At 41.3% G+C, this 13622-nt stretch overlaps 1 protein-coding gene across 12 annotated transcripts in view; it reads left to right on the top strand.

The window, feature by feature from the left end:
- The window catches only part of runx1t1 (RUNX1 partner transcriptional co-repressor 1), a 95005-nt gene extending 82041 nt beyond the window's left edge, over positions 1 to 12964 (top strand). For 5 of the 12 annotated variants that reach the window (XM_026300593.1, XM_026300597.1, XM_026300604.1 and 2 more), the window contains exons 5-11: positions 133 to 314; positions 3315 to 3598; positions 4060 to 4157; positions 5091 to 5286; positions 5512 to 5580; positions 7874 to 8106; positions 9035 to 12964. In XM_026300593.1, coding sequence (XP_026156378.1) covers positions 133 to 314; positions 3315 to 3598; positions 4060 to 4157; positions 5091 to 5286; positions 5512 to 5580; positions 7874 to 8106; positions 9035 to 9355 — 1383 coding nt within the window. In that variant the 3' untranslated portion in view covers positions 9356 to 12964. The remainder of the gene's footprint in view (positions 1 to 132; positions 315 to 3314; positions 3599 to 4059; positions 4158 to 5090; positions 5287 to 5511; positions 5581 to 7873; positions 8107 to 9034) is intronic. The other 7 variants (XM_026300603.1, XM_026300596.1, XM_026300600.1 and 4 more) reach the window with 7 other exon arrangements.
- The last annotated feature ends 658 nt before the right edge of the window (positions 12965 to 13622 follow it).

Raw genomic sequence — 13622 nt, 5'->3', positions numbered from 1 at the left:
TGAGCAGCAGTTTTGTTTTTGGTTTGTTTGTTTGTTTGTTTTTTTACATTTGTTGAAAGGCAAACCGCTTACACCAAACAGTTGTAACAGTGTAAACTTCCCCTAGTAATTCAGCGTTGTTCCCATCTCTAGGCCAACTTGCCACTGCTTCAGAGGGAGCTGCTGCATTGTGCCAGGCTGGCCAAGCAGAACCCGGCTCAGTACCTGGCCCAGCATGAGCAGCTGCTGCTGGACACCAGCACCACCTCCCCAGTGGATTCCTCCGAACTCTTGCTGGACGTCAACGAGAATGGCAAGAGAAGGACGCCAGACAGGTGAGCGAAGAGAAGAGCCGGGATATTATTCTGGGATTTCAGCGTCGAGGGAGCCTTAAATTGGGTTAGAAAGATCCAATTACAGAGATCAAAATGTAGAGTTTATAAATTTACCAGTTTCAAACATTAAAGCAGCTGAGGCTTATTTCTCTATTATTTGATCTCATGAAAAAATCCCTTTGAGTCTGCCTCCCCATGAACCCATACGTTACTTCAGAGACACAGGCTGAGGCAATACAAGGCAAGAGTGTGATGTGTTAATGTATGTATGGAAAGTGTCTGTCAGTGTGCCACCAGGCCTCATGATGTGCTCCAATGGACATCTCAACATCTGGCTTCTGCTCTTAATGGGCCAGAACAAAGAAGAAGAAGAGATGGGAAAAGTAGGCCCGGGTACACTTAGACACACAGGTCCAGAGAGAGAAAAGAAGGAATGACACGTAATGAAAAGTGTGGAAGTGTATGAATACTTCTACTCTGTATCTTTTGGATCCCTATGTTATTATTTTGGGTGTGTCAGTGCAGAGTGTGTGCATGTGTATATCTGAATCTGTTTAACCCCCCCCCAGCCAAATCATTGCATCCATTTGTTGTCACAGACTTTGGTAATGACTCAATGTTCTCTGCTCTAATGGACAGGCATTGAGGCAGCTATCCAGGAACAAACAACACTGTAAAAACCTTCAGTCCTCTCTCCATCAATGCAGCACAAACTGAAAAAAAACCAAGGCCATTGGGCAGTGTGTATGCACGATTAATACTGGGGCTCATTCTCAACACAATAAAGTTAATTTTATGCGGTAGACCTGCAACATAAATCAAACGTAACGTAACGTATCACATTCTGTATTTATTGTTGTATGAAATGTTTTCATACATGACTTACCACTTATTTTGTAGAGGGTCTGGTGGAGCCAGGGCCCAACTGACAATGGGTGAGAGGTGGGGTACACCCTGGACAGGCCACCAGTCTATCACAGGGCTGACACAGACTCTGATACTCATTCACAACTATGGCAATTAATGGTAACCAGTTAACCTAACGTGTATGTCATTGGTCAGTGGGAGGAAACATACAGATAAGGCTTCTGTACTAATATGACTTGCTAACAAACCCACACAGAACGACCACAGACAGCCAAGGTTCGAACCCACAAACCACTGCAGACCCATACAAACATAATTTCATGAAGCATCATTAAGCAGCTTTCACTCACTTTGTTGTGAGTTTGTGCCCATGCTGTGAGATTGCATGGTCTTTTAAAATGAAGAATTATTCCCGGGAGTCCGATTTTTTTTTTTTTAATGCAGGCAGAGGAGGGGAAAATGTACTTTTTATATTTGCTGAGGGACAAAAATGGCGAATGCGATATTAATAATTTTCATCTCTGTTTTCCCCCAACAGTCAGATAGGCAGACTTTTTCTGTAATACCTGCATATTTGCAGGCCGTCTGGTGCATAGGGGAGTGAGCTTAGGGGAAAAGGTGTGCGTGTAAATGTGTGCGAGAGAGAGAGAGAGAAAATATATGGAGAGAGAAAGAGTAAAAGAAAAAAAAAAGGTAAGTAGGCATCTGTATTCAGTGAGAAAATGTGGTCTGTTTGTGTGAAGGTGTATGTGTGCGTGATTCTCTATCGAGTGTGAAAGCGTGAGGATGGCTCATGTATGTGCACCCCCATATGTGTATGTGCCTAGGGAGATGGGCTGATAACACATACAGATGAGGCTTCTGTACCAATAGGGCTTGCTAAGCACCTCTGCTTTCTGCTTACCTCTGCTTTGCATTCCCTCTTATTGGAGTCCTGTGTCAAAATATTGGAACTTGAATGGGAATCTTAATTACAGAGAACAATGTACTATCAGTGCTTCCTGATTAATACCATACCCTTCAGAAACCAGACCAGGAGTATCATGCTACAATACACACAAAACACATGCATGTTTTAATGCTTGCATAGTAATTTCAGTATAATACTGCATATTTTCATGGCATTAATTTTATCAATGGCATGCACGTCAAAGAGGTATTTATGTATCAGTAAGTAAATTATATGTGCATACATCAGTGCATTGTATAGGTGAGTGTGAACATGTGTGCATGTGTGCACTCCAATGCCCATAGATATAAGCATTGTTGCAGCAGGAAGGCTGGGGAGATAAGAGTGTGGTTGGGGGGAAGAGAAGAATGGATGGATGAGTCTAGGGAGGCAGGGAGAGACGGACGGATGGAGGGAAAGAGCATATGGAGTGCTGTGGATGAGCATTAGGAGCCCATAAAAACAGCTCATTAAGAAGTTCAATCTGTTCATCGGATAGGGAGATGGGGAAAAAGAGGAGAGAGAAAGAGCGAGGAAAGTGGAGGATTGCAGATAGTGGGGGGAGGTTGGCAAGATTTAACCGTGAACTGACAAAGCTGCGAACATGCACACAGACACACGCAAGCATGTGCACACACAAACACACCTGGACACATTAATCTTTGAAAGCAGGCTAACAAAAGTCCACCTGATCCCCTGGAAGCTACTTGTATGAGTATGTTTCTCCGTGTGTGTGTGTCATTTATGTGAGCACTCATGTTTGAGCTTTAGCTGGGTGTATGTATGAATGGCCATTTTTTTTTCGGGTTTCAGGAAAACAGTCTTTATGGAAGTTCCTTGGTCTGATAAGAGTTTGAACTCAAACATTCATTACAGTGGAAAAGGTGGAATATGTTCCAAGTTTGGCTCTTGTATTGAATTTGACATATTTACAACAAAGGTGTGAAATAAATTCCACACATTTGTATCTGTTTCCTCTCGTCTCCCCTCCCTTTATTTTTTCCTTCTTTCCTAATTCATACAAGAAGTGTCTGTGTTATTGTGCCAATAGAGTGAAAAAGTTCTACATGGACTTAATACAGTGTCAATTCTTTCCTGGTTATTATAAGAAAAATAAAAACAAAAGATGTGGTGCTTGAATTAGTGACTCACAAACTCAAAAATCATCTTTCTCTGTCTCCCAGAACCAAAGAGAACGGCTTTGAGCGAGATGCTGCGCTGCACCCAGATGTTCACCCCAGCAAGCGGCCCTGTACCATAAGCCCGGCCCAGCGCTTCAGCCCATCCAATGGGCTGTCCTACCAGCCCAACGGCCTGCCTCACCCAGGCCCGCTTCCTCCACAGCACTACAGGCTGGACGACATGGCCATCGCCCATCACTACAGAGACACCTACAGACACCCTGCCTCCAATCATCGGGAAATCCGAGAGAGAGCCAGGCCCATTGGTGAGAACAAGGGGAAGGATGGTGAGGGTATATATATATATGTGTGTGTGTGTGTGTGTGTGTATACATTTGGATTTTGACAAAAAAAGTGATGAAGTACTACACTGCGAGATGTGCGAGCACAACAGTTAGGCACAGTGTCATTGTATAAGTGACATTTTTCTGCACAGATGAAGCTGTAATGACGACTGGCTCTCTTCTAAATATAGGAGAGACATTTGCCATGTCTCGCCTTGTGATGGATGTTTATTGGACCAGAAGCTCCATCGTTTGAGTACTGCCCTCAGGGCGGGAGAGATATGGAGACAGCAAAGAAAAGGGGGAGGTGGGAAGGGAGAGAAAGAATTAGATGGGGAGAGAGCGCCAACCAGGAACCAAATTAAGGATAGATGAAAGGGTGAGCAAGTGAGCGGTGGAGTAATGTTACTTTGATCCTCTGACTCGTCCTGTGTCCGTCTGTCTATCTTTTTTCTTTCTTACAGGTATGCATGCAGGGACCAGGCAGGAGGAAGTGATTGACCACAGGCTGACAGACAGAGAGTGGGCTGAGGAGTGGAAGCACCTTGACCATGTAAGAAAAGTAATAACATTTTTTATTACTATACCCTTCAGTTCTGTCTCTGAGTAACAAAGATAACTGAGATCAGTCAAATCAAATGTTGGACTTCATGTGTATGTCAAAACTAACAGTGTTGATTTCTTAGAGTGCCGATGTGCATGTGCATGACTGCATGTAAATGTGTTTGCCTGCAATTCAGCAACATGAAATTACTGATAAATAGCTGTTTCTGTGTTCACCATCAGAGTTGTTGATCCAGTCACTTTAAAGATACAAGCAGCAGAATATCCAGTCTCACCCCACTGTTGGTGCTATAAAATGAAAACTGAAAATCCTAATTCAACTACAGTATTTTCTGGACTATAAGTCACACCAGAGTATTAGTCGCTTTTAGCAATAACAGCCTCTATAAACATCTATAAGGCATTTCAATGTATAAGTCTCCTTCATAGTTGTACCAATTCTAGTCTAAATTAGCTTATAAGGAATGAAAGTGAAAGGAAGTGCATTACCGAATTCATTCATTTGTGTCAAGTAACTTTAAACAACTGTGTGAGAACGTTGGGGAGGGGGAGGGTGAAACAGCTTGTCCCCCTCCTCTCTCGGGGTGCCGGAATGCCGACAAGGCAAAGGAATAAAAAAAGTGCGACTTATAGTCCGGAAAATACGGTAATCACATAACGTGAACGCGAACACAATTAGTGATGAAGTGATAGTAAGACAATCAACATTTTAAAGAAAGAGTGTCTATACATATATGCACATAATATACACTTACTGTTTCACCACCATACGGATGAGTATAATAAAAATGCAATAACTAAAATAACATGACAGATGAGAACTTTAATTAAGAACCCCACTCTCCACCACTACATCATTACTTAGGTTCAATCAGTGCACCCATGTCTATGTGTAAACTCAGCGCCATGTCCGCTCCATGTCATTTCTCAGCTGCTGAACTGTATCATGGACATGGTGGAGAAAACACGGCGCTCGCTGACAGTATTGCGGCGGTGCCAGGAGGCCGACCGCGAGGAGCTCAACTACTGGATCCGGCGATACAGTGACGCCGAAGAGTTGAAGAAGGGCAATGCTAGTGGGCAGTCAAGGCAGCAGAGCCCTGCGGCACAAGAAAATGCAACATCAGGTAGAGGATCACTCAAAAATGTCTAGTATTCTAGGTTGCAATGTCCCCCCTCCCATGTGACCCTGTGTAGGATATATTTCAAGACCATTGCATCAGTGACAAATGATCTTCAGTTTAAGTCCTTAAACCTTTTAGCAGAAAGACCAGAGTAACAGTCTTACACTATGTCATTCAAAATAGAGGTTGATCTCTGATTACCATACCTGTGTGTTTGGGTCTCCCCAGAGATCCACAGGGAGCTGCTGCACCGGCCTGTGTCTGGATACGTCCCTGAAGAAATCTGGAAGAAAGCTGGTGAGCAGCACTTCCATGCCTGCCACCATAATCATCATAATCATCATCCTCACTCACATACACACGCACTTTCTTGCTTTTTCTCTTTTCCTCTCTTTCCGTTTTTGAGGCATTTTGCTTTGTAGTAATTGAGCCTATCTTTTTCACTCAGAAAACTCAGGGCTGGGATGAGAGTGGATGAGAGCCACTACTTTAAACCCTTTAAAAAAAACTTTAAAAAACCTTAAAGTTCGCTGCCTGTACCCCCCCCTTGTGGACTTGAATTCACGTCTGTGATCTTAGAAAAACATTTCTATCTGTATTACAGTAGGATGTTCAGAAATAAAAGTGTCGCCACCTCTGCATGCTCCTAATATGATGTCAGGTTGTAAAAAATCCAATCAAATTTATTGCGCCAGTCAAAAAAGGGACATAAGCACCTTTTACAGCTGGTCCAGTGAGTCTGCTGCACGGTGTTAAAATTTGGTTTCCTTTCGCTCTTGGAATTTCTGTAGACATTACCAGTAGACATTACAGCTATTCTATTTAACACAAGTGTTGTAAAAATGTGGAAGGAAATTTGTAGAGCCAGTTAAGATCGAGTATTGAGACTAATTTGTTGCTTTAACAGCTTTCATTAGTTGCCATTAAATGTTTGGCGTACACAGACGGCATTCTTTAAACTCAGTAGTGCAGCTGCAATCATCATTAGCATTGCCATGAAGAAGTGAAAGAATTCTCTGCCGAGGGTTTGATGCTTGAGGAATCCACTTTGTATTCACTGTCAATGATACAGCATATCTGCTTTTTATACCCCTTGGAGAAAAGAAATTGTCCCCTTGCTTGACCAAGCATGATGTGTGAGATACTCAGAACAAGTAATATGCATTTAAATTGAATTGAGTATCACCATCGGGACTCTGCCTGCTCTCCAGTACTCTCCACTCCTCACCAGCTTTGATCGATCTTCCATCTGAGGCATTTGGTGTGTAATCACAATTCCATGCACAAGGTATATATCACACAGCACCTGGGCAATTTCCATGACTTCAGGCAGCGTAGTAGGTTAAAGAGAAAACCACCCTGGTTTAAAAATTTAGCTCAATCACAGTGGAGGGAAAATGCTTCTGTCTTTAGAATTAAAAAAACACAGACACACACATTCTGTCTGGTGCTGAAAACAGATTTTATATTTGTAATACAAGTTTAATTTGTACAAAGGAAAGAAGTAAAGTGAAGCATATTTGTCAGACATAAAGCTGTATTTATCTTTTGTCTGTGCGATGAATGGTTCCTGCTATTTTACATTCTCGCCAAATTCTTCACAGTATTTCTTCTATCCTTTTCGCTTCAGTTGCATATATTCTAGCTGAGGAGAGGCTGATTTAAATGTGATCCAGGGAGGATTGCAAAATAGGATTTTTTTAACACAATGGTGTGCAGTGGTGAATACATCTGTTTGAAATGGGCAAAATGTTTACAGTTGGTGATAAATATTCAAGCACCTTGCACGGTGTCCTATGGTTTCCCACTTCCTCTCACCACATGGGCCTCTGGGATCACAATGGAAATGCATAATTTAAATATAAATTGCTTGATTTGCATACACAATTAGTCAAGTTACAGGCCTGTTGGGACCAAACAAAAAGCTCTCCTTTTGCTTTGACGTTCAGTTGGAATTCCACCGCTTAACACCCGTGCGGCAAGGTTATTTATTCAACAAAACAAGTATAAAATAACACAGTGCTCCAGCTCAAAAGCAGATTTTCTGAGTGATTACCTGGGATTAATTGGCTCATGCTGTTGTCTGGGTATAGTTTTTAAATTGACAATAAAAAAGTATATTAAGAAATATATAAATTGTTTGCCTTTCTTCAAAAAACAACTTTATTTTTCAATTAAAATATCTCACACTGACCCTGAATCCAACAGGCGTCTTGTACAATGGAAAGAAGAAACTACTAATTCGATGTGGGTCTGCATAAGTGCGAAATACGAATTTCTGACTTAATCAGATTTAACTCATGAGTCTTGTGTTAATGTGGCCAATATCGTATATTTACAATATTTACACTAGAATTGGTGTTTGGGTAAATTTAGGATAGTCTAGTCAGAAGCTACTGTATATGCTGAAAGATTCATTTAAAAAAGCCAAACTACAAAAGCAGAAGTACTTTTCCCTGCTATGTGAAATGATTTCCACCATCCCCAGAGTTGAAAAGTAAATCTTTTCTGAAATTCTCAGCCTATTGACAGAAAATGAAGTGTCACTGAAGTGTCACCGACAAAATGATATAATTAAACTACATTGCAGGTACAGGAGGATTGACTTCCTCTGTGTCCGCACTCTTTCCAGAAGAGGCAGTGAATGAGGTCAAGCGGCAGGCCATGTCAGAGCTGCAAAAAGCCGTGTCAGAGGCTGAGCGCAAGGCTCACGAGATGATCAGCAGCGAGCGGGCCAAGATGGAGCGCACGGTAGCAGAGGCCAAGCGGCAGGCGGCCGAAGACGCGCTCTCCATAATTAACCAACAGGAGGACTCCAGCGAGGTAGGAAATACATACTGACCCTTCATAACATCAAAAGGTGTACGCTCAATCCTTTCAAACGCATCACCACAAACGGTCACCATCATCCTCTTGCTCTGTAGTTTTGGTTTTGCACTTTTTTTTCCTTTTCACTATTCTCCTGTTGCCAGCTGATTCCCAAATGAAGCAGATGATGGAACCAGTGTGTTATATTTCATCACCATAGTAAAAACAAATCTTTGTACCTTATCTGTCCAAATATCAAAATAGTTGCTCAGTATTTGCCACATTAAAATTTGTTTTATTGGAGCAAAACAATGTAAAACCTGGTTTTACCCTCGCTCTTCACTGTCCTCTTGTTTTGTTTTGTTTTTGACAGCGTAGCTGCCATGCTCAGAAAGGTGTTACTAATTCAGCATGGAGGAAATAAGTAACGGATTATTCTTTTACTACTCATGATTGATATTTAATCAAGGAATGAAAATATGGCTCACATTTGTCATTAGTTGCAGGAGAGTCATTTATGAAAGAAAAGCACCCCGGAGAAACTTTAAATAGCTGTTTGTAACCTTGTTCTCCTGTTTCCTGTGAGCCCTGCAATGCTCTCCCTGCGGTTTCTAAGATATATAAGAGGCCCTAAGTGTAATAGGAGATGGGTTTTTGATCTGCCTGTGGTTTGTTTTATGCTTCAGTGTTGTAAAGCAGAGGCTTGTTCTGTTAACGTGCAGACTGGTGCACTGATATCTGTTGCTGATCTCTGTGTCATGTTCACTAAGTTTGATGTCTGTTTTCTGTCATTCATCAAACGTGATTGTTGTTTGTGTGAACAGAGTTTCATTAATCGTCAGAGGCTCATCAGGTGAAGTGGCATGTGGTGTGTGTGTGACTGTGCATCCTGCTGCTCTATTGTTTTTGGTGTTAGTTAACTTGATCTCTATCTGTCTGTCAGAGCTGCTGGAACTGTGGTCGCAAGGCCAGTGAGACATGCAGCGGCTGCAACACAGCGCGCTACTGTGGCTCCTTCTGCCAGCATAAGGACTGGGAGAAGCACCACCATGTCTGCGGTCAGACCCTCCAGGCCCAGCAGCAGCAGGCCAGTCAGCAGCAGGGCGCTGTTGCTGGGTCTGAGACTCCTGCTCCCATCAGCTCCTCCGCCTGCACCCCGAGCAGCGGGACTGGGAGTCCAGCTGCTACCCCGCCTGCTGCTACCCCTCGCTCATCCACCCCGAGCACCCCTTCCTCTTCTGCCCTGGATGGCACACCGCGCTAAAAGACTTACACAGACGATAGAGGCAAAGGCCTCAAGGGCCTAACAGCCAGCCCTCAGCATGACTGTCTACATTGCCTTGCAAAGATGCTAAGCTAACATGGCTAACAGAAAGACATGGCGATGCTTCTGTCTATCTTGCAGCGGAGTCATAGAAGGAGGAGGAGGTCCATAATCAGGTCATATTGACTTGCCATGACTTTAAAGAAACACAAAGATATTCTTTGTTTTGAATGAATGAATTTAAATATTGACATCCTTTTATCGTTACACTTGCTATTCTTGTCGTCTGTTTGTCATTGTGCCTGTTGCAGTTAATGTTGCTGTCATTGTAGCTTATGTTACTTTCTCCTGTAAATATGAAGAAACTGAGCAGAGATAGCCGTGAACTCAAGACAAGCTTATCCGACCTCCCCTTTATTAAATGTTTTTATTTTCCATCCTTGAATTACCACTTATTTCCTTCCTGTACCTGGGACATGAGACGAGTAGACCTCAAGAAGACATTTTTACCAAACAGCGTACCGAGTTGACAGAATTAGGCAGGAGAGTGATGGAAATCATCAACACGCTTTGCAAAGAAAGAAATGAGATTTAAATACCATGAAAGGCTCACCAACGGATGGATAGATAAACAAGTTTGCTGCCTGGAGAAGAGGGATGGACTGAATCTCTGGTCCACAGACCTCGTCGAAATGGGCAGATGTGCGGCAGATTGCGAGCAGAGCCAGCTGTTCAACCAATGTTATTTCCCTCTCACTTGTAATAATATCCAGGTCAGTGGGCTGGGAAATACAAATCCGTCTCCCTGAAGGATATAAAAGGAAGAATTCTTGGACAAGATACAAAACTTTGCCCACTGCACATGTGGAGGATGTATTGAGTGCAATTTACACGTGCATGCTTGGCGGGTCACAGAAGCTCTCGAACGGGAAGTGAAGTCATCATCTCAGTGGTAAGACTGTCAAATCACCAAATCACCCCGACAGCAGCCGCTGGGTCACTCAGAGCTGAAGACCTCCAGTGTGGAGACTCACCCCAGACACTCCCCTCCTGTCTCAACTCTAAAAAAAAGAAACATTTTCATCTTTCTTCACGTATTCTTTTCTTGTAGATGTCATGGTGTTTAAGACTTCTGTCCTGTGGTGTCATCAATGGTTATTTATTGTATATGTGTTGGACAATTGTGACAATGCATAGTACTTCAACCAGTCATAAGTCCTCCATTTCTCTCTCTCTCTCTCTCTCTCTCTCTCTCGCTCTAACTGGTGCAAAATGAGATAAAAAAAAAAAAGAAGTGTTATGGTTTTCTTTCCAAGCTGCTTTTCTATTCTGTGTGTAAGTGGTAGATCCCTTGTAGTTCTATAAGTTTTACTTCCCTTTTTGTCCTCAAGAAAAGACACAAGCTATGTCTCAGAGCTGCTACTTGAGTCCGACCCAGATCTTTTCTGAGAACTAGCATGTTGCGCGGAATGCTAACCTAAATGTTTTGTACAAGGGACATACATAAATGTATTTGCACTGTCACAGAGGTTATTTCGGCATGCTTCTTTTCAGCATACTTGTGTTGTTGGTATAGAGCCATAACTCATCAGCCATTTTGTATGTAGTGATAGCATTATCTGTTTTTACATTTGTTTATTTGGGGGGGAGATGGAGGTGTTGGAAAAATAGAAAAATCACCAAACCCATGTATTATTTTCTCCTTCTCAACGGGCTAACAAAAAGCGGCCATAATGTTTTTTGAATAGTTACAGACAGTGCATGCACATTACTGAACGTTTGGTAAATATTTGTTATTTTTTAGAAAAGCTTCAAAACAACCAAAAAAAAAAATACAAAAAATTTTAAAAAAATACAAAAAATATTCTAACAAACTAACTTTCCAAATGCAGAGGTGTAGACTCCGATTGACAGCTTTAACACTGCAAAGCACCAGGTAACACACAGTATTAACACAAGAGATACACACACACACACACACACACACATACACACATACAAAAAAAAAACACCAAAAACAGCCAAAGACTGACACCAAGGACCAAAATCCTGATTTAAACAATTTTCAAAAGAGGTTTGTTGACATTAACATTTAGTTATTCATTTCTGCAGGTTTTGTTCATGCATTCATGGGACAAAACCAACTACAGTGTCATAAAAGTAATTTATTGTAATCCCTTCTGGAAACCAATGGCACTCATCTTGCATTGTGAAATGAGAAGGTGTGAATTAAACATAATGAACATTTCGCAGCAGTGTTACACTTTAACTGGAGCAATAATTACTAATGTGACATGGACATAGGTGAACTTTTTTGGATTTTTTTTTTTAATCTAGTTTGAACATTTTCTCATTGCACAAATGTCAGATTACGTGCCAATTTCAGCTTTAAGCAGTTAAGTTCTTTATTTTTGAAAAGGTGAATGTGAAACTGGGTCTTTCATACCAGTGTCATTTACAGTTGTTTTTTTTTTTTTATTTATTTATATCAGAGTTTTTTTTGGGGCGGGTGGGGCAGAAAATCAGTTGCAGCGTTGTTGTAAACCTTCAGTGGAAATCAAACAAACCTCTCATTCACAGTAAGAGAGCACTTACCCTGACGCACACAAAAGGCTCTTCACCCCAAACACCTTGGTGCTACACAGAAGCGCGTTACAAATTCTGACCTCAAAGAACAAGTGGAGGCCCACAAAGGTTCTGGGCAGTTTGCTCCCTCTGTACTTCCTCATCTCTCCCTCTTTGTCTAAAAATAAACTACACCTGCATTCTTGACTCTAAAGGGTTAAACAATCCAAAAAGGTGTTTGACACCCTACTTGCGAATCCTCAGAAGCTGTGAAGAAACAGCCAAGCTGTTTTAACACTAGTGTATTTGAAAATATACATCAAATGACGTGTGTGTTCATCATTATCAGGGCAAAACCTGGGTGTTAAAAAAAAAAAAAAAAAAAGGAAAAAAGTAAGCAAACATTATCGCTCAATGATTCTTTGAGAAGCTCTATTTTTTTCTTTTTTCCCCTCCTCTATGTGCGTTTTGCTACAAATTCCTCTGTGGCAAACAAGTCTCACTCTACCTCTTACAGCACGATAAGAGCATCAGTCGCGGCGCTGATACTGGTCTAGTCGAAACCAAATGGGCACAAGAGAACAGGAAAATAAAAAACCCAAAGTCGAAGCTCATACAGCTGCAAAACCATATCACTACTTGGTAACAATGCAGACCTCATAAATAAATGACACATAAATGAATACAAATGCGAAAAGAAAAAAAAAAAAAAACTGAAAAAACTTTTGTTATGTTCCTTTATGCCTGTGGCGTTTCTAGAGTACATCAAGAGTTTGAATTGTTTGAACAGATTTAACAAAAAATGTGCTAATTTTAAAGAAAAGTGTTGTTGATTCCTATTTCGATAATGCAAGCTAAGGTCACAGATTAGAAATGTTTCTCTCTCGCTCTTTTTTCTCCCCTGTTTCCCCCTTCCACTTTTTTCTCCTAGTCTCTGTTGTGAAGACATGCTAAAGTGCTTGTCAACTTGTCAGCTGGGGTAAATTCAAAAAGGGGGGCTATACAAAAAGAAAAGCTTGTAAAAAAAAAAAAAAAAAAAAAAAAGATTAAGGCTATGAATTTAGGCATGCCTATTTTGCATAATAGGGGGAAATGTTATTTAAATTTCCTACTTATCGAGAAAGATCGGGGAAATACTGGCCAACAGTAAACAGCAAAGGCCGTAGCGTTAATCTGGGAGTGAGTTGAACTTCAGGGGTGGGAGGGTTGTTTTTATTTTATTTTTTATTTTTTTTCTGTTTGCGTTTTATTGAGAAAATTTATTGTGAAAAAAAGCTCAAATGATTTGAAGTTGTTGTGCAATACTTAATTGAGACATGAAAACCACAGGTTAGTGGTAGGCTGACGCTGAGCGGTCTCTCCATCGCTTAGGGTCAGTGTCCTCTAGAGAGCTTTCCAGTCTACTATGTCAGAACTGTGGTTTCTTGTTGATTTTATTTCTCTTTTGTTTCTTTTTTAAATCTTTTTTGGGCTGTAAACTATGGTCTGTCAGTCTGTGAAACTTTGCAGTATAATTCTGGTATTGTTGTTCTCTTTACGGTGTAATAAATATGTTAATACCTGCCTTGGAGACTCAAAACTCATGTTCTTTCATTACAGCAGCACACACTAAACACAAGCATATCCAAACTTTCCAAAGTGGGCTCTTGAATGTAAGATTTGCATTTAAAATGAACGTGGGGGGGTTTGAAAGTGGACATGT

Source organism: Mastacembelus armatus, chromosome 11, assembly GCF_900324485.2.
Source record: "Mastacembelus armatus chromosome 11, fMasArm1.2, whole genome shotgun sequence".
NCBI lineage: Eukaryota > Metazoa > Chordata > Actinopteri > Synbranchiformes > Mastacembelidae > Mastacembelus > Mastacembelus armatus.
The sequence above is the reverse complement of the archived record's forward strand: the minus strand, read 5'-3'. Positions and strand labels throughout refer to the sequence as shown.